General features: G+C 49.6%; 7 protein-coding genes across 7 annotated transcripts; 3 read left to right on the forward strand and 4 right to left on the reverse strand.

Annotated features, from left to right (window-relative positions):
* Positions 1 to 2,314: 2,314 nt before the first annotated feature.
* On the forward strand, positions 2,315 to 3,916 carry JN550_013397 (uncharacterized protein; the record flags this gene model as incomplete). The annotated part of the gene is made up of 1 exon (XM_049311979.1): positions 2,315 to 3,916. One exon carries the CDS (start codon positions 2,315 to 2,317, stop codon positions 3,914 to 3,916), a length of 1,602 nt encoding a protein of 533 aa, XP_049164632.1.
* A 1,569-nt stretch (positions 3,917 to 5,485) lies between these two features.
* On the forward strand, positions 5,486 to 6,247 carry JN550_013398 (uncharacterized protein; the record flags this gene model as incomplete). The annotated part of the gene is made up of 4 exons (XM_049311981.1): positions 5,486 to 5,725; positions 5,791 to 5,954; positions 6,013 to 6,135; positions 6,202 to 6,247. 4 exons carry the CDS (start codon positions 5,486 to 5,488, stop codon positions 6,245 to 6,247), a joined length of 573 nt encoding a protein of 190 aa, XP_049164633.1.
* A 1,251-nt stretch (positions 6,248 to 7,498) lies between these two features.
* On the reverse strand, positions 7,499 to 8,155 carry JN550_013399 (uncharacterized protein; the record flags this gene model as incomplete). Its single annotated transcript, XM_049311982.1, has 4 exons — positions 7,499 to 7,765; positions 7,816 to 7,840; positions 7,895 to 7,979; positions 8,035 to 8,155. 4 exons carry the CDS (start codon positions 8,153 to 8,155, stop codon positions 7,499 to 7,501), a joined length of 498 nt encoding a protein of 165 aa, XP_049164634.1.
* A 1,408-nt stretch (positions 8,156 to 9,563) lies between these two features.
* JN550_013400 (uncharacterized protein) lies at positions 9,564 to 11,427 on the reverse strand (the record flags this gene model as incomplete). The annotated part of the gene is made up of 3 exons (XM_049311983.1): positions 9,564 to 10,390; positions 10,442 to 11,285; positions 11,347 to 11,427. 3 exons carry the CDS (start codon positions 11,425 to 11,427, stop codon positions 9,564 to 9,566), a joined length of 1,752 nt encoding a protein of 583 aa, XP_049164635.1.
* Positions 11,428 to 12,231: 804 nt separating this feature from the next.
* JN550_013401 (uncharacterized protein) lies at positions 12,232 to 13,509 on the reverse strand (the record flags this gene model as incomplete). Its single annotated transcript, XM_049311984.1, has 1 exon — positions 12,232 to 13,509. The coding sequence occupies one exon, from the start codon at positions 13,507 to 13,509 to the stop codon at positions 12,232 to 12,234; it is 1,278 nt and encodes a 425-aa protein (XP_049164636.1).
* A 346-nt stretch (positions 13,510 to 13,855) lies between these two features.
* Positions 13,856 to 14,716, forward strand: JN550_013402 (uncharacterized protein; the record flags this gene model as incomplete). The annotated part of the gene is made up of 1 exon (XM_049311985.1): positions 13,856 to 14,716. One exon carries the CDS (start codon positions 13,856 to 13,858, stop codon positions 14,714 to 14,716), a length of 861 nt encoding a protein of 286 aa, XP_049164637.1.
* Positions 14,717 to 17,704: 2,988 nt separating this feature from the next.
* Positions 17,705 to 19,109, reverse strand: JN550_013403 (uncharacterized protein; the record flags this gene model as incomplete). The annotated part of the gene is made up of 3 exons (XM_049311986.1): positions 17,705 to 17,871; positions 18,048 to 18,400; positions 18,499 to 19,109. The coding sequence occupies 3 exons, from the start codon at positions 19,107 to 19,109 to the stop codon at positions 17,705 to 17,707; spliced, it is 1,131 nt and encodes a 376-aa protein (XP_049164638.1).
* Between the last annotated feature and the right edge of the window lie 387 nt (positions 19,110 to 19,496).

A 19,496-nucleotide genomic window follows, 5' to 3' on the forward strand; every position in this document is an offset into this window, starting at 1 on the left:
GCCTGATAGGCGCGTCGCTCCAACGGCGTGGCGCTGAGGCTTCGTGCTGAATATAGTAGTTTAACTTTAAAGTTCGAGACATGCATAGGACGTGCGCATCGGACAGAAAGGGACCAAGCTAACTAGCGCTTGGCTCTAAGCCTTGCGCGTATAGATCGGCCAACGGCTTTAGCGGTTGGCTGCCAATCGGCAGTAGCAACACGCCACAAATCAGGCCTTGATCTCATCACCGTAGTGGGTGCGCCAATCACTACTTGGGACGTTCTTGGAGTCTGATTTATTCATAGAAGTGCAATGTCACCGTCGTCTCATTCGCGCCCAGTTTCGTGGTGGGTCTGTCGCAACATGAATATGAGCGACCCCAATAACGCAAATACGAACAACTGCACAACGGCGCAATGGGGCTTAATGCAACGGAGCTCCTCTGGTCTCCCAACGAAGGAAAACATCCACTCTTCAATATACGCAAGTCACCTCTGTATGTCCGACAAACTCTCCGACTTACTTATGAGCAAGACCAGCACGAATTGAAAGAGCTCGCCGAGGAACCCCTCTCCAAGGGGGGGATGAGTGGGACATGTACCATCTTGTTCGTTGTTGATTCTCGCTTACGCTGTACTCTTCCTGCAATGCCAGGCTATTAAGGGCACACTATGTGAACCATTCGTACTGCAACTCAACCGTGCCGAAAACTTGCCCCTCGCTTTGCTCGTATTTTGAAAGAAACTCGAACATAAAACTTACAAGGCGGCAGAGTAGTATCGACCGCCACCGCTTCCGGCCCAATGTTGCACCGAGTGATAAAATGCCCCTAGAAACGAGCTGAATTAGTTATTTCATGTCCTGGATAACTGTCAATGCGTGCGATAATAAGGCCTGCTAATGATTGAAAGTTGAGTCTCTGCTTAATCGCTTTGCATGCACTGTCAGCCTTGTATTCTGTAGGTACTGTCATCCGCAACGTCTTCCAGAGGCTTGCAGAGAAGAGAAGGCCCAAGACCCAGGGACAGGGGCAGAGGCAGAGCAATACACTTGTCACTGATGATGATCCCACAAACGATAATCCGGCTCCATCATATGCTGCTAAGAACCACTTTCCTGTCGCTTCGCACTCAGCAGACACATCAGCGCTGTTGTCCACACCGACGTACACCCCAACTTCTCCTCGTTGCTCCTCCAGGTCTTCTGAAGTCTCAAGCACGGCTGCGATACATCCGAGTGTGCTAATAGGTAGTATGCTGGATGGTGGTCTGGGTAGCACAGTGCAGACAGATCATCCGTCCCTCGGTCATGGACTTGGGCCGAACTTTCTTGTCTTGACTTTGACCTCACTGGGTGCTCCAAGGACTTCGTCGCCGCCAATCCAGACACCGACCGAGGAAGTCTTCCCCCGACATGCTTTTGGATGCATGGGAAAACTCAGATCTCACTGGCCAGACTAGGTGTTTACGCCCCAGTGGCATTTCAAGCTCAAAATAACTTGAATGTCTCAAAAGGATGAAGGCATTGCTTCTTTGGTCGTTCTACTTGTCAGAGGACTCTAGTATTCAAAATCCATCTCCGAAATGCTGCAGCTCCGTTGGCCGTGGCGGCGATTGGCATATTTTTACTCATTTCCGGCAAATATGTAGGTTTCTGGCGTTCCGACATCGATTCCAGACGCGGACGTTGAATTTGGCTTATTAGTCTTTTGATACCCTCGAACGTTTCTGTCACATGTGTCAGACTCAATAGTGGTGGTGCCATCGCCTGGGATGAGGGTGTTTGCAGCTGTTGTCCTGAAAAGTTTCATCTCGGCCTTGGGCTAGCTACCGCTAATGGCGAGGAAGCAAATAGCGAGGATAGATAGAACGCTAGAGGAGTACTCGTTCGGTGCTTTGGTGTAGCAAGAGACCTTGAAAAGTGTATTAGGGTGGGCACTGATTCGCGTGTTGACGTTGGTTGGATATTATGCTGACTGGTGATCAATTTCAGTTCTGCGATGGAAAACGAGCACGTGTTTATACCCAGACAATCACTTTTTGTTGCCTTCTCCGAGGGAGTCCAACTAATAAGCCGTGGATCCTTTCGAATCTACGACAAGCCGATCGGCAAAGTTGAGGCCGTCCTGCGATATGCACCAGTGTAAATAAGCTTCTTTTTAGCGCGCGTGAGATGACGCTGGTTGGCGCCTCCAAACGCTAGGGCGGGTGAGTGGCACTCGCGGAGGGATCAATCTTAGTCCGACTCAGCCCCCTAAATGCATGGACAACCTTGCCGTTCACTACGTACAGCTTAGTCCCACCTGCGATGCGATCTTCGCCGGCACAGGAGCATGTCTTTCATAAGTCGTCGCTCGACAGGTGAAAAGCGCGTGTCTATCTCGCAGGAGGACCCTGATAATCCACCGGGTGCGTGGGACGCGGGGTCGCCCACTTGGGAGTCGAGTCACGCGTCGTTGTTACCGACAACCGAAGAGACCAGGCGTGGCAGACACTTCGCATTGACGCCACGAAGACTGCGAAGGATCCTACGCAGAGTCCATGTCTCAAGGATCATCAAGTACGCCTTGTTCCTGGTGTTGATACTTGTATGCGCCACTCCCATCCTCGCGCCATCGTACACCAGGCCGCCACCTCATTATGGCGAACTCGTCTCCAGATGCACTGGGTCTGATGCATCCAACGGTGGATGCGCCAATCCTCACCAGGAGAAAGTCTTCATCAGTGTGAGCCTCTACGATCAGGGTGGACACCTGGCCGCTGGATCTTGGGGAAGACGACTGCTCGAACTTGTTCATCTAATCGGACCAAATAATGTCTACCTCAGCATCTATGAGAATGATAGTGGCGCGGAAGGAGAGGGCGCACTGGAGAGCCTCAAAGACCGGCTTAGCTGCCGTCACAGGATCGTGAGCGACCCCCACGTCTCTACCGACGGATTTCCAACAGTCACGATGCCGAATGGGAACGAGCGTGTCAAGCGTCTTGCGTATCTATCTGAAATGCGGAATCGAGCTCTGAGGCCCCTTGACTTGTTTGACGAAACAGAGTGGGGCGTCAAGGAGTTTGACAAGATCTTGTTTCTAAACGACGTGGCTTTCCAACCACTTGATGCTGCAAACCTTCTGTTCAGCACCAACCTTGTTGATGGGCGCACCAAGTACCTTGCAGCCTGTGGGCTGGATTTCATGTATCCTGTACTATTCTACGATCTGTATGCCCAACGCGACGCTGAAGGTTTCAGTGGTGGCATCCCGATTTTCCCTTTCTTCAGTACCCAAGGTCAAGGCATTTCGCGAGCGGCAGTGCTCGCTCAGAGCGATGCTGTTCCCGTCAAGTCTTGCTGGGGCGGAATTGTTGCAATGCAAGCCAAATATGTGCAAAACCTCGACCGCACACTACCTACTCCAGACTTCCAAGCTATTGGAAGCCATGTTGTTAACCCGTCGGCACCGCAAAAGATTACTGCGCCGGTGCGATTCAGAAACGAGCCCGAGATATTCTTTGATGCCTGCGAGTGTTGCCTCTTTCTTGCAGACGTTGCACAGGCTGCCAAAACTCAAGGGGCGAAGGAACTTGGAACGTACGTCAACCCATACGTACGCGTCGCATATGACGAGAGTGCATTAAGCTGGCTGCCTTGGGTTCGAAGATGGGAACGCTTGTTTGTGCTCCCGCAATGGATCATCACCAAAATCGCGGGTTTACCCACACACAACCCGCATCGGACGATACAAGAAGGCGAGCGATTCACGGAAGAGGTTTGGACTGGGCCACAACCGGGTCATTGGCAGTTGACTGAACGCACAGCTCGCAACGGTATGTTCTGCGGGGTCCGCGAGATGCAACTGGTGCAGAGCGGCGATCGAACTGAAGATGTCAATTGGGAGAACAACAAGATGCCGCCAGGTCAGGCACTGGATTTCCCTACATAGGCTCTGTTAGATTATGCGGCGCCAGGCGTTTAACATGGCTTAATCGGCCATGTGGTGAATTAATCAATCGTTCATGAATAACCTTGGGAAGCGAAAAATGATTGCTGAAGGCTTCTGCCTCGTCGTTCCATCTATATCTGCCAATCGCCACTGCCTCCTGTACGGTCTTCTCCAATGCTATGATACATACGGAGCTTGATTGGAGAATCAGTAAGGTGGCGTTGAATGCAAGTCAAGTAAATATAGCGCGCCCCTTTCACATCAAATACATGATATACAAAACAACTGACGTTTACATATCGTTCGGAACTACTATCGATCAGCTCACTGTCGAAGTCACAGTTGCACCGTGTGTCACGTGAGCCTCCCTCCCATAGCATCCCGTTTGGACGATCTTTAGAAGCTGACCTCCATGTAAACATCAGCAACGCCTGCGTTTTAGGGCAACCTAAGCTGCAACCATGAAAATTACTATTTTAAGCCCCGAAAGCTTCGAGACGTACGGACTCAACCACCGTTGTCGAGTCTGCAAGGAAAGAGTCCAAGACTTCCTGAATCGAGGTCTCATGAGCCAAGGTAAAGTTCGGGCCTTTGGGGTCGCGTAAGCTATATCTAATTTACTGTAGATGCGGTGTACAAGAGATTTACGGAGCACCTATGCAACAAACTCAGCAGCAAATGTTGTGACCCTTCTGTAGCAGAGAACATTAGACAGTCATTCCACCAACGGATGTCAGTCTTGGCCTGATCTTACAAGTCTTTTAGCGCTCAAAGCTAACAGCGAAGTCTTATGCAGCCATATATCCATCCATCTCCTACCTCTAGGTTGCATACAGAACGAGTATCCCTCTACTACGTCGGTTCAATTTCCGTAGGGGCCCCAAGTCTGCCGCATTGGAATGCTAGTTTCACTACCTAACTGCAGGGCATGCCATTGATTTGATTCGAGCGCCTGTTCGTGCTATATGCATGCATGCAATCGTCCTTGAAGCTGAACGTAGAGAGCAATGCCAAGAGTGGCGAGTTTCCATATTTCCTCAGTCATTTATGTGATGGGTCCTTTCCTTATATGAAGAAACGTGGGTCGCTGGGAAGGCAGAGATGTCTCGAAGAATGACTATTATCTCTGGTCAATTCACGACCAGTTTCTTTGGGGGCACTGAAGATTCACGATACTGTGAAGTGCGCCAACTCTTAGTACAAGAGCGAGATATCGGTCTCAAAATAGCCGTCGGTTTCCCAGCTTTGCCCAGTGTAGGAACCATGTTCTCTCGTTGAGCAAGCAATTCCAGCTGCAATCACGCCAATATCATGTAACCGCTGTAGGGGCTGTGACTGTGGCATCCCGAATGGCTATTGCCAATTCGCCAGCATAATCTTCAATACGAGACAGTGCAACCTGATCTCGAAATTGGCCAATGCGCGCCGCCTACCTTCCTGAAAAGACGTGCGCCAAGAAACCGGGGCGAGATCACTCCACAAGTACATAATGTGCACCAAGAGCCAAATAGACTTTTGAAATCATGACTTGATTCTTCCAATCCTGTTGGCTTAATCTCACAAGCAATCATGCGAGGTTTTCATCTTTTCAGCGCTCTTTCTCTGCTGACGGGAAGCTTGGCAGCAACCTTCCCGAATTGCACCCAGTCGCAGATTGCCACGCTGGAGACAGCTATCGATCGCGCCACCAACAAATCTTATACGGTCATAGAGTATCTGGAGGACAACCCCAATGGAAGTGACCTCCAAACAGCTTTCTTTGGTGCTTTCAGTACCGAAAGATATAACAAGGTTCTGAATGCCTTCAAGGTGAGAAATGCTCGATGGGTTAGAAGTTGGACCCATTATACGAAATGCTGAGACCTATGCTTCAGAAATTTGCGCCTGATCTTGCAACAAAATTCAGTTATGCTTGTGACTGCCAAAACGATTTTGTGATCGCAACACCTACTAACACATACGGACACATGAGTATTTGCAGCGTGTACTTTAATGAAGCTGTTGTCCCGCCGAAGGGCCAGCATCGTTCGCAGTGGGAGTAAGTGAATTATCACGTCTCTTGTCAGGAAGGCAAGTTCTGATCAAATTTTGAAAAGCACTCTTATCCACGAGGCAACGCACTTCGCAGAGGTGCTGCGTACCTACGATCACGCCAACGGCGTCGAAGCTTGCAAAGCACTCGCCTTGGTAGATCCGGACGACGCTGTGAACACCGCAGAGTGAGTTTCGACCATTATCTCCTGTCTAGTGATCTCCGGCTTTCATACTTACATTTACTTTTCTAGTTGTCATGCTCGATTTGCGGTTGAAGTTCCGCCTTTCGGACCTTAAGTTACCGGAAATTATTAAAGCAGGACTAGTTTTATAGTAATATTGTTGTAGCCTGCCGTACTGGTGGTTAGCTTTCGATACAATATCAATCAAAGCTCGCTTTAAGAATGAACAAGTACTTTAAGATATGACTATATGCTCAAGTGCTTACAAACGTCATCCCGGCGCTTAAAGATGGTACTATACTAACTTTCCCGCCTCCGCTGACAGTAAACACCCAATTTTACCCGTTCAGTTCGCGAAGGCCCCGAACAAACCAAAATATTTTAAATAGCGGCTTAAATATGTGTGCTTATTAATTTAGGGCGTGAATAAACTGACATTTCAAGCGCTTCTAATGCCTTCCTCAGATACCGTCGAGTTCGCTCGTGGTAGCAGTGTACTGCGTGTAACGGATAATTAACTGTTTAAAGGACGATATAGATAAAGACCACTAGGGAAACGTACTGATTGTCACGGCACCAAAGCTGACTTGCGGGCCTGCTATAAATCCTGTGATATTGAAAAAATCTCAAGATAAGAGGAGAGGAAAGAAAAGCTCCCTCCATAACTGTGGGCGTTTGCTATTCACACGAGGGGTGGATCACCTATCGTATGAGCTCATTTTAGAACATGTAACAAGTCAACAAGGATGTATAATGCGTCGTTCACCTCGAAACACACAGTACCATTTAAGAAGTGTCTCGTTTGATGGCCCATTCTCAAGTTGATGAAAAGCTTGCCAACAAGCACTTACAAATTTCGTACGATAACAGATACAGACCGATGTTCTCTACGTGATTTGAAATCTATCTGCTAAAATGCGACTCGATATTGCCTGAAATCTGCCATGCCTGATACTGGAGTTTTTGGTTAGGACAGTTTGCACCTAAAAAAATTTCTCGGCCCAGTCCTATATAGTCCCGGTTGAATAGCTGAGTATAGAGACGAGTACGTAGTCTAGTAAAAGAACGGGAGAGAGAAATAAAGTGCATTCTTCCTGTTTGATGCATTGAAGCGCCCTCCACACTCAAATCGAGCCTGATCTACTCAGATACTTAATTTCCTCATACTTCACAGTGTCGCCGAGGGTACCTTTGCACAGATCTCCCATTCCAATATAGCTTGAAATTTTCGATTTAGCTTTTTCTATTAGGTTTAAGATTAACTCATATATGAACACTTCTCCACCCCTAATAAACTTAGTGGCTTCTTTCCCAAGTGATATTTCGGTCAAAGCGAAGCTCAAATGGAGGAATAATGAGCGCTTTCTCAGACACCAACACAATAGTTGTTGTTGATGAGGAGGTTGGAGCATGCTGCGTTGATACTGGGGTTCCACAGGCGGAAGTCTTCATCTGAAATTCCTTGGGCCAATTCGATAGCTCCGCAGTTGTCATTCTCCTTGATCGTGTAACACTTGACACAGTTACTGACCAAGCCTGGCTGGACCGGTACCGGGCACGAAGGCGGGATAGTCGGGCTGTCTTTCGTGCCCACGCAAACTACCTCCCCTGGGTACAGGTTGGAGCAGAAGCTCTGTGAAGTTGTCAGTAGTGCTCACGTCCGGCCGTATGATTGTGACTCACGTCGACTTGGGGATTCCATTTGTAACTAACACAAATCAATCAGTGTGGGCCTGGTAATCGCACTGGTAATGATACATACAAGTCTTCGAGCGACCACACGTCATTGAAGTGATCGCGGATCTTGTTGCAATAGTCGCCAGGCTGGACGACATAGGTTACGATACCTGAATATGTTTAATACTTGGTTTCGCAGTTGGTAAATCTGCTCGATCATCTTACAGTCGCTTTCAAAACCTTGACGTGACTCCAATGTGGTGGAATCCCTAGTAGGCACTGCCTGGACTTGGGCAGAAAAGGCTGCGAACGCAGCAAGTAGTGCTGGAAGATCGGTGAGCTGCATATTGAAGCTTGGTTCTGTTCCAATTATGGGCCAATTGTTATGGTGGTTAGGGTGCAATGCGAAGACAATGATTGGGAGTTAGATTATCCGTTCTTCGCGGCGGAAGAGCTCGTTTTATAGATACGACCGCGCGCAGGTCGGCCCTTTCCCATCTATCTCGAGCCAGACGAATGTAGACATGAGCAAGGTCAATTTCAATACTTGGATCATCACGAATGCTCGTGCATCACTAGCTTGGCGGCGCAGTAACTCGTAACCGTTCCCTGGTGTTCATATGCTTGGCAACAAAAAGCGGAGATATGCTGCCTGCTTACTCTTAATTAACCCCAAGTCTGCGGAATAGACTTGCCGTCTTCAAGGTCGTATAGATCTTGCCTAGGGGTAGTCGTTCGGTACGTTAATCGAACCAAAGTGCTATGCATATAAGTTGTCATCGTTGTGGGGACTGGCAACATATTTCCCTGGGGCTGGTTGGTTTTTTTCATCCTGTGCCGCTGCTTTGCCGCGGGTGAAAACAAGGTTGTACTGCTACAGCCAATGATCTAGACGAAAATCCGCGCCGAAATTTTAAATCATACAACGTACCAGGACCATAACGACCTAGTAGCCTAACCCGCTGCATGTCAGCTTCCGCCTCGTCCTATGCTCCCTGGACTGATGCCGGCCTTAATTACGCACGTCCAGGTGAGCTTAAGTGCACTAGTCAGTCATCCATGGAGTGCACTTTAGGGTGACACATATTAGTCAGTCATGCATATGCTAGTAAGATTGCACTTTTACAATGACAAGGTGTCAGGGCATGCGCCTCAATGCTATAGCGCGGGAGAGGCACGTGGGTTCTGCCCCTCTCCATTTGTCAGGGATTCTCCGGAGAGACTGCATATCACGAGATATGTTGGTCAAAATCAGAGGGGAGCCGTTTGACCGTAACACAACGAGCGCCCTGATTGTTGATCTAAGAGAAGTTTTTCATTATGTGTGATTTCGAACTTTCTTTACTCTGCCGTTGGCTGCCCAGAGAACAATGGGACACTATATCGATGAGGTTGTTATGAAAATAGACAACATGAGCTGCATTCTAGTTCAAGGGGTGCTCTACTTTCTGACGTTGAATTTATAGGCGCATATTAGTTGCTGTCAGTCAGCAACAAAAGAATTGTTTAGCGGCGACACATCAATACACCTGAGGGTGTAGTACTAAGTTTATTCAAACAGTTGGACTACGTACGAAATCAAGCTTGCATCGCCATATAGTAGGCTAATGGAACTCATATCACCTGTGAGTATGTGCACATATATGTGCAAGTTTATAGATATTTATCGCGCGTAAGTCTAATTGCTTGAAATATCCTGAAGGCTCAACCTTCTCTCTAGCCCGTTCTGTTGTTCTGATTTGGGTCGGAAAATTTTACCATACTGCAAGGCCCGCTCCAAGCATGACCATAGCCATCATACAGCCGGCGGCATCAGAGCGTACGGCGACGCCAGAACTGCCAAATGCGCCAGATGCACTGGAACTGGCAGAGCTACCCGAGCTTCCACTATTCGTCACGCTGTTTCCACTGGTGCCACTGCCGCCCGAGCTTGAACCATTGCCGCTTCCGCTGGTACTGCCTCCGCTTGAACTGCCACCACTGGAGCCGCCGCCGCTGCTGTTCCCACTCCCGCTTCCGTTTCCAGTTCCTGGGATCGGCGTACCGGTGCTTGACGGCGCTTCCGCTAGCACTGCTCCGCACCTGGGGTCTGCTGCTGTCGTCGAGCTCAGCAGTTCGGCTTGACCATCGAAACCACATGCTGAAGCGCTCTTTCCCTGGTTAAGGTAGTATTGGTTGAGCACATGGCTCAGTTGCTGCGTGCTGTTACACATGCTGAACGCTCCGTACGTGCCCGAGCTGGCATCCGACGCGATGCCGTCACAGGCCTTCGAGTCAAGTCCACATACGGTCCCGAAGAGCGCACCCATGCTCTTTGCGTCGACGCTGGATGACACGACGCACTGGAGTGATTGGGCCATGCAATCACAGACAGTGGTGTTGGGTGTGGGCGGCAGCACAGATGACGCCTCCCAGCTTCCGGCTGCAACCTTGGGGCAGTCGCGGGGAGTATTGGTTGGGGTGTACAGGCTCATGGGGAGACTTTGATTGCTGCCGGCATTCTTGGACGCCTCGAGCTGCTTTGCTAGAACGGCGAAGTCCTTTCGAGGAGTAACCTGTCCATTCGAGACCGACACCAGACCTGAGTAAGACTGTTAGCAACGCCTGGAGATGCTTCATCTACTATGCTTACCGAAGTCGTTCTGTTCCTGAAAGAACTCGTACACGATACCACCGCTCCACACCGTGTTCATGAGGTTACTGTACAGAACCCCGGTCTCCTGAAAGATGCGCGCCTCACCTCCCCCTGGGTTGTTGCACCCGTATTCGCTGAAGAACGCAGGCACCGAAAAGTTCTGGAAGGCCGCAGTGCGTTCCTGGTAACCGCTTGACTCAAATGTGCTTTCACCACACCATTCGTAGATGTTGTATCCCCAAAAGTCCACGGCAGCTGCAGGGTCGTCGCAATTGAAGTAGTTAGCCAGCAAGTCACGAGTATCGGCGTCGTCGTTCGTCGCGTAGCCAACGCCAAGCCAACGGCCAACGTTCTTTGAGGCGATATAGGCCTTGCTGTCGCGGACGGCGGCTTTCACGAAGGCTGAGGCCTGTGTGTTGGTGTTGTTGTTGGTGACTTCATTGCCGGCGAAGAAGCCAAGAGTGTTTGGAAATGCGGCCAAGTTGTCGATTACGCCCTTGTATCGGTCGAGCAAGGCCGTGTTCCATGTAGGAGTGTCTCGATTGATTGAATCGCCCACATCAGGTGCACTGAGATCGGCGATAACATAGATACCAGCATCGTCCAGTGCTGACATGCACTCCGTGTGGTCCGCTGTGGGGTCAACGGCGTAGACCCTGATGGTGTTGGTGTTGAGCTGTTGTAATAGTGGTATGTCGCGCTTGCAGCTTGTGGTGTCCGCTAACGGGTCTATGAATGTTTGTGTGCTGGGGTCGACCTGCCCTCCAACCCCGACGCCTTGCTGGTAGGCTACACCTCGAATGAAGAACTGCGTGCCATTGGAATGAAAGAAGTATTGACCCTAGTAGAACAGTCGTTTATGTTAGTCGATGCTGGCAAGCAAAGGGCTGATAACTGCATACCTTTGCTGTGATGGGATCAACAGCCGCTACTGCGGCACCGACTGCCAAGCAGAGACTTGCAAGCCCGGTTCTGCGCATCATGATTAAGACTGAAAACCAACCTCCAAATACTATCCAAAAAAGGCAACTGTAACTATTTCTGAAAAAGTCCCTATACCCTGAAACCAGCAGTCATAACGAGAGAAGGAATGTTGAGAATGAATACGGCAAATGAATGAAGTGATGCCGAGAAAAAAATCTTATTGTGAACAGAAACTACTGATCTTGATCCGTACTTACAGATGAGTCCATCATCCGGACTCCTCTTGGCCCCTGACGTTTCAAAGGCGCTTTAGGGAGCCTCCTGCGGCACTGCGCCATCATGGTTGCCGGTGGGCAGAACACCCCCGGCCCGGTGCTGAAACAGTCGACGTTCTCAAGTAGCTTACCCTTGTGGAAGCGTTGCGGGGTCCTGGATTGAATCAAGGCCATGATGGACGATGGGCTCATGGAAGCCGGTTGTGTCGCGACGGAGAAAACCATGGTACGGGCCGTTCTAGTGCAGCCCTGTCTCGATTCTATTGCCCTTCTCGAGCTGATCTCAGATGCACCCTTTGCAGATGTTCCTGCTCATCTCCCCTGTCACCGTTCGATTGTGCAGTGACTGAGCGGGGTTCAGGCTAGACTGGCCCGAGTTAGGGGCGAATCCGCTTTTAGCGAGCACCACGGACCATCGGTGCTATGTCGCGAGATGTTTGCCAACAGCACCGAACTTGCCAGTTTTATTATTCGTTCATCGCAGAGATAATTCCTGAAAGAGTTCATTCGTGGCTCGTACAATAGCGGGTACCACATCGCGCGCACGACTAGCAGCGATGACTGTCTCTCAACGTTACTGCCAGCCCCTCACTCATCTACATCATGTGTAGAGCTGGAGACTGCATAAAGCATTGTCCCAAACTCATCGACATCCTCTAGCCACTGGTCGACTCTTTGATGCCGTGCGAGAATCTCGGCTTGCTCTAATTCCGCAGGTATCGGCCAAAGCTCATCGATCCGCAGACCTCCTCGAGTCCAATCTGCCAAGTACCTGTTATATGCCGTCTCCCACTGCTGCACGGATTCCGTCTTCCATAAAAAGCCGGGCGTAGGGGCGGGCAGTCCTTGCAACTCAGTGCCGAAATATGTCGGCAGACCTGCTTGTGTAGAAACCATGCCGTCGAACAGATACATGGTATACAAAGTTCGGCGTTTTGCTTCCGCGGCGATCCAACTCTCCCACCTTGGGCGAGTACGCTGCTGTTCAGCTACACACACAAGTCCACTGCGGCAACAGGAGCAAGCTATTTCCTGGAGATTCATCATTGCTTGCTGGACAGTCCCGAACCCAGAAGAATTGAGTTTGAAGAAGAGAATCATACAGTAGAGTAGATAAGCTTGAAATGCAGAAAGCAGCGTCGAATCGCTGTAAGTTTTGTATTGCTCGTAGAGCTTGTCCATTTCCCTCTGCAAAAGCTCCACTGCCACACTCTCGGTAGAGGGGAGTCTCCGGTCACAAATCCGCGCCAGCGTCAGGCAAGTCGAAAGTGGTGGTCTTGCTGAAGGGGGGGTGGCGTGTGAGAAGTGGATGAATGGTGGAGTTCCACGCCCGCGTACGGTGATGGATGTATATGATTTGAGTATTCTACTGATTAATGCCTTGATGTTTTGAGGATACTGTTTCGTCTTTTGGCCCGGAACAGGAACATATGGGTTCAGCCAGCGACTGCCAATCTCATCGGCGTTGATAGGACACACCAACTCCAACGCTGTGCAGCCCGAATCCTTCGTCTCTCTTGCCAGTGAATCAGTCACTCTGACTTCTGGACCCGGGTAGCCCTTCAAACTGTCATTGTCGAATGCTGTGGTCGAAGAGCCGATGGCAGTGGTCTGGGTGACAACGGATCTTGGCGATCCGGTATCGCTCCAATCATGAACTTGGTCAACCAGTTGGGTGTGTTTTCTCGTAGCTGATTTGTTCATGTGCCCGTCCTGGTGAATGGATGGGCTCTGAGGATATACGCAGCTCAGGCCTCGCGCAGCGCACCTACTGCAACATTTTTCTTGAAGGTCGCACTTTGCCTTGGCACCAGAACATTGTTGACAGGCCTTCTGCCGAGAGCGAGCATATCTTGCGGCCCTCATGGTGACGGTGTATGCCAGCCAGGTCCAGATCCGTCGGTGTTGAAGTGCACTTGATCACTGTCAAGTGGTGGGCTTTTCGACGTCACTCGGGCGAAGCATCGAGGTTTGAGTTCCACTAGCGAAGTCAGCACCGATTTGCCAATCAGCTGCTGCAATCAACTCCGGTCAGTTGATCTCAGCTCCGGACCTCCAATCAACACCTTGGCTCAAGTCCGCAGACCCCACTCTATCGAAGTGCTATGTAGCGACGGTCCACTCACATATATACAAGCGTTGTCATGCACCCCGAGGATTCTATTGAATTCCTCTGCTGGAAACGTCCTACTATCAACGTCCTCACTTCGACATGGCAGCACCGGAAACTAATTACTCGCAAGGGTACTCCAGGGCTACAATCTCCAGCCACGCGTCCAGGACTGTGGACACTGACGCGAATTTCCTGCGGCCCGAGATTAAGCCTACCGACATGATTCTAGATGTTGGGTGTGGACCTGGGACTATCACTACCGGGTTCGGTCGTCTCGCATTCCAAGGTTCAATTATCGGGGTCGACATATCCGATCAGGTTTTGGAACAAGCCAGGAAGGCAGCCCACGATGCTCAGAAAGAGGCGAGCTTGAGCTCATACTCACTTGCTACTATCGCTTTCCAGAATGCAGATCTTCTTGCAGGCCTTCCATTCCCTGATGACACTTTCGACGTAGTGTATAACTCACAACTCTTCCCTCATCTTGCGACGGCGGATATGCGTGTTAGGGCATTGGCCGAAATGCGCCGAGTCATTAAACCCGGCGGAATCCTCGCATCTCGTGATGCCGCTGAGTTGCATTTCTATCCCCGCACTTATGACCTTGACCGGCTCTGGGCTGGTAATGCGGTGAAGGCCTTGCGCAATGGAGATTCGAATGCTTGCTGGCCTGGTGGAGACATGCCAGCGCTGTTTCAACAAGTCGGCTTCGATGTTGCCGCGGGAAAGGTCAGAGTCGGGGCCGGAACAACAGTTTATTCGAGTAGAGAGGCGAGGGAGTGGTATGTCAACGGCATCTTGGGCAGGCTGGAGCTAGGCGATACTTTTCGGGAAAGCTGGCGTCGGGTTGGAATAGACGAACAGACAGTGAAACAAGTGCGAGATGCGCTCATTTCCTGGGCTAAAGATGACAGTGCATGGTATGTTGCACTGCAAACTGAAGTTCTAGCGTGGAAGTAGTCGAAATATTGTTATCCCGGACGCGTCATCTAGTCAGGAAGTACACGAGCATGCCTACATATTAGACCCACGATGAGCTAGTACTATGCAGTTATGAAAGGTACGGGGGAGGTTGTAGCGTAACTTCAGAAAGTCAGTTGGTAATTCCTAATGACTAGATAACCGAAATTCACCATGGAGCACGCTCTACAAGGGATGGACAGAAAGACACGCTTTTTACCGGTATTATTGTATTGGATTGATGAGCTGGCCAGGCCCCTAACAACGAATGACTACCCAAGTAGGTGGGCTACAAAGGATATGAACCTCCCTCCACGCTTATGTCTTCACGAAGAACAATCTCCCGCTCAACTGATTGCTCTTCTTCTCTTGTACCACAACCATGGCCTGTAGATTAGGACTCAGCAGTCTCCGCCATTGCAAGAGCAAACACCGCTGATACATGTTCCAAACCCACCACGGCACTGAGTTAAACTTGTCAGCACCGGGGGATATGCTGTAAGAGATTAGTGCAGAGGGACTCACCGCGCAGCAGGTCCTCGGATCATTAGAGGCACAGGGAAAGGAGCGGCCAAAAATAAGCTCCCCGGAAGCGGCTCTTTGGACGAGCCCAACGCGCTGGGTCTCCGGCACTGCCGCGGCTATCGAGACACCGAACACACTGAAGAGGGCAAAGGTAGCGGTGGCGAACTTCATGATTGCGGTCTTGTAGGAATGAGCTTAAGAGCCGGACAACACACTCAGATGGCGGATTGGAATTTCTGAACATCAAGGCAGGAGAGTCTTGAAGCCATTTATACGCATTCCTCTCGATAGAAACTCAACAACAACAGTGTTTCTTGAATTGACGTCATGCAATATCTACTTGATGGATGTTTACCAAGGTGCTACAGGTAACCATTCATTTGTTAGATTGGTTCAGCCAATTGCGCTGCAAACCCGGCATAAAGCAAAGAGTCTTACCAGAATGATTGGAGCTGTCATGTCAGACTGCAGCCTCTTTAAATTAAATGCTGCGTCACGATAATATGACCGCCCGTTTCTCACAATATATGCATTAGGGCCATTCGAACTCGGCTACCGATAGATGGATACTAATTTTTGAAAATCTCTATGTTTAAAATTTACGATCGATCCAGCGGGATAACTGCTGAAGCTTTGGAATGCAGTCGAGTTAAGTTCACCCTTACGGCAAAGTTGTGCGAGTTCACTGACTCCATTTGACAAATCAGCCTCACGTCAGATATAAGATCGACACTGTATACGAAATGCGCACTCAGTATGTGGCTTTGTACCACAGCTCAAATCCAACAGATTCGCAGTTCAACTCGTATCAAATAGCGGTTGTCCATAGTTTGCGTGTTACGATTGTGGCCATTGCATACCTCTGGTATGTGAACCTCCCAGTCAGATGTGCTTGGTATGGTTTCATTGAAACGCGTCATCTAGACATATTTACCCCGTTCCATCGACACTTGATACTTATTGCAGCGATAGCTTACGAAGCTGAAGACAGCTGCATGATGAAGGCGTACCAGATTAGAGCGAACCACGGAAGGGGATTGCCAATGAGATACCTTGTTGGTGACAACCTACGGCACTGCAATCTCGTTGAATGCCCGAACTCGACCTTGTCAAAGCTCGGAATACGTATGTGATCTTCGTGTCGATTGAAGAATACATTAATGCCACACGTTTAAGCACCCACCGCCTTCACCACCGGATAGGTCCTATTGCCGATCTCCGGAGGAGCCATAAGTTAGCCCAGTTGAATGGGGTCACCGCATCATATATCCCGTTACAGACAGAAAACCCAATAATTTGAACATCCGATCTAGGACATTGGACAGAACTTGCTAGATTGACTTCGGAGAATTTTGCAGGTCCTTTTTGGGGCGCAGCAGCGATCCATGATTATATAAAGCTGTCGACGCTCTCCTGCAAATTCAAGTTCATGGAGGAAGCCAAAATCTGGATTGCACCAATTCACATAAAGTTTCTTAGAACTCTTGCTCTGCTCCTATTAAAAATGAAGTTCTTCAGTACCTTCCTTGCCAGTCTCCTGGCTGCCATGGCCATCGCTGCCCCATCCCAGTTGGCTGATGGCGGCCTTGGAAAACGCTGCATTCCCTCGGGTGGTACGTACTCATTTCATCATGAAAGATTCCTTGACTGTTACTATATGTAATCGATTAATCTACCCTCGAAAATACAATCGGATTTTGAACGGAAGCTAACATTATTTTGTTTATATTGATAAGGCGATTGCCACAGTGATCTCAATGGCTGTTGCAGCGGTTTCTGTACTCCCAACCACGGAACGGGTTCTCTGGACTGCGAGTGAGAGCACTTTCCTTTGATGCAAGTGCTGCTTGAGCGGCTGAAGTTTAGGAGGAAGGAAGAAAAGAATACGAACCGGGACCAAGATATTGCCAATGCTAAAGCTTCTCCGATTATGTATTCATTTGCTTGACAATCCATCTAGGCTAGCTCCGTGTGACAGTGTTCCAGCTAGACATTGTATCGAAACCTCCATTTGAAGTTTTTGTTGGCATGTCCTGTGACGATCTGTGCGCACTTTAAGATCAAGATCGGTGTTATGCCAGGCGACTCCATCTAAATCGGGTAATTTATATGATTCTACACGATTAGTGGTGAAGCATTCTGACCGCAGGCCCCGTACTTAGACCGCCCACCCCAGTGTTCTTTCACTCCAGCGATGGCGCCGGCCGCTGCTGTGTCTCCCCTCTCATGCAATGTCACAGCCACGCCAGCGTCGCCGACCACTCCAGGAATAATTAGCAACTGGTGTTCATATTACGGCACTAAAGCAGACTACTGCAACCTGACTGCTGTCAATATTTCCGTATGTTCAACCAACTGCCCGCCTGGAACTTAGAGATCAACAGCACATGGTTCAACCTTCGGGTCAATATATTATGTTTCATTGCCCTAGTCGACGCCACGACCATGTTCGCAAACAACAATTCATAGGAACAATTCTGCGCCTGCGACTGTGACTGCTTCTTCGAATACGGCAATCAATGCGACGTCGTCCTCAGATTTAAGACATAGCATTAGAGGCGATATGCTCACGAGTTGCTTCAGGATGCGCATAAAAGCTTGAAATTTTGCCGTATCTTGGGCTAGGATAGCTATAGAACAGTCAACCAAGTGCTCTGGCAATTTTTGGTTGATCCAAACAGCCCGATCTCCAGTGGGTACGCCTTGACGATGTTTTGCTACTTAGCAATTAATCTATCTTGAATCCGACGAAAGATACCAAATATCTAAGAAGATGACTGGAAGCTCATATAAACTTGTAATGCACCTTCGATGCTCTGTACAAGTCCAAAGAACAATGTCATGATTAAGACTACGATCGCAACCCAAAAAGTGTACCATTGGACCCCGTTGCGGCGATCATACCACCACTGCATCATGGTCCTAGGCCTAGAATCATCAAATACCTGCTTCAAGACCACCAGACGGTCGTGCCAGTACCGGAAGTTCTCAATCTGGCGTTCGTCCGCTATCAACTGGCCGACATCCATCAGACTGGAGTCGATATTGGTCGTCCTAGTCATTTTTTGGTACCATGCCCTAACGCCCGGGTCATACTTGGGAAAGAGCAAAGCAAGAGTCTGCGCAGTCTCCTGGATCAAGCCATCGGGGTATATGTCACTGAATTGCCATTAGAGTCAAGTAGTGCTTGTGTTTGGGATGTTTTCACGTACTTGTCATTCTGCCGCTGAAGAAACCCAGAATGGTGAAAAACGCACAGGAGAGTGTCATCGTGTATCAAACGCAAGTGGTCCGCCAGGTTTGACGTCCAGCGTATCTCAATGCCCGCGATGCGGTTGAGACCCAATACGTTAAAGGCCTTCTCAAACTTGACTCTTTCGTGGCCCAGCACTGGGATGTCCGAGAATCGGGCACGAATAACGTCACGTATCGTGGAGCCGGCATCTTGCCAACATATTGGTCGGCTCCCAGACCATTCGTGTGGGATCTCGCCCACCTGCACCATGAGCAAAAGTCGGGCGACTAGGTAGACCGATCTCTCGTGCTGTACCTTGTCCGCGTTTGGTATCATTCCATCAAGCTCACTGCATACTTCATCCCGCGTGTGGCCCAGAATGAGCAGTTTTGCGACCTGCAAGACATGCTCGTGGGTGGTAATGGAGGAGTATTTGCCATTGGCGTGCAATCCGATCAAGTCACACTGTTGTTGATAAAAGTTGAAATACGCGTCCAAAACCTGTTCTGGAGCAGCAGCCTTGTCGGTGTATGAAAGCTGCCCTGGGAGAACGCCACCCCAGAATCCCTCGATGATTGCTCTTTTGGCCTGCAGTGATGGAGGTTGGCCGATAGATTGATCCAATTTTGACATGTTGTCTCGGCAGCGGATTGGACACAATGAGCGATGCGTGCTACGGCGTGTTGTTCTGATTGTATGCTGAAGAGTTCCAGGAGGACGTTAGCCATGGAATGCATCTGCACTGTATGGAAAGGTGAGGCTGAGACCAAAGTCTGCCTGACCACCTAGTCGAGGCGATTTAGCTGTCGATGAGTGGCTGTGCATCAATCTGCGCGACCCCTCAATTCTGGTTCAGCTGAGCTGAGCGACGATGCGCTTAGCTGGAGGCATTTTGGTACATCTCTGCTTCTCCCCCACGTCAAAGCAATCGGCTGACAGCCTGTAGTCGAAGTAATCACTACCTGATTCAACATGCATCTGTAAAGTATAGTCACATTGCTAAGTGCTTAGGACGTTTGA

This window comes from Neoarthrinium moseri (genome assembly GCF_022829205.1).
Source record: "Neoarthrinium moseri strain CBS 164.80 chromosome Unknown scaffold114_Wmoseri_CBS_16480, whole genome shotgun sequence".
Classification (NCBI taxonomy): domain Eukaryota; kingdom Fungi; phylum Ascomycota; class Sordariomycetes; order Amphisphaeriales; family Apiosporaceae; genus Neoarthrinium; species Neoarthrinium moseri.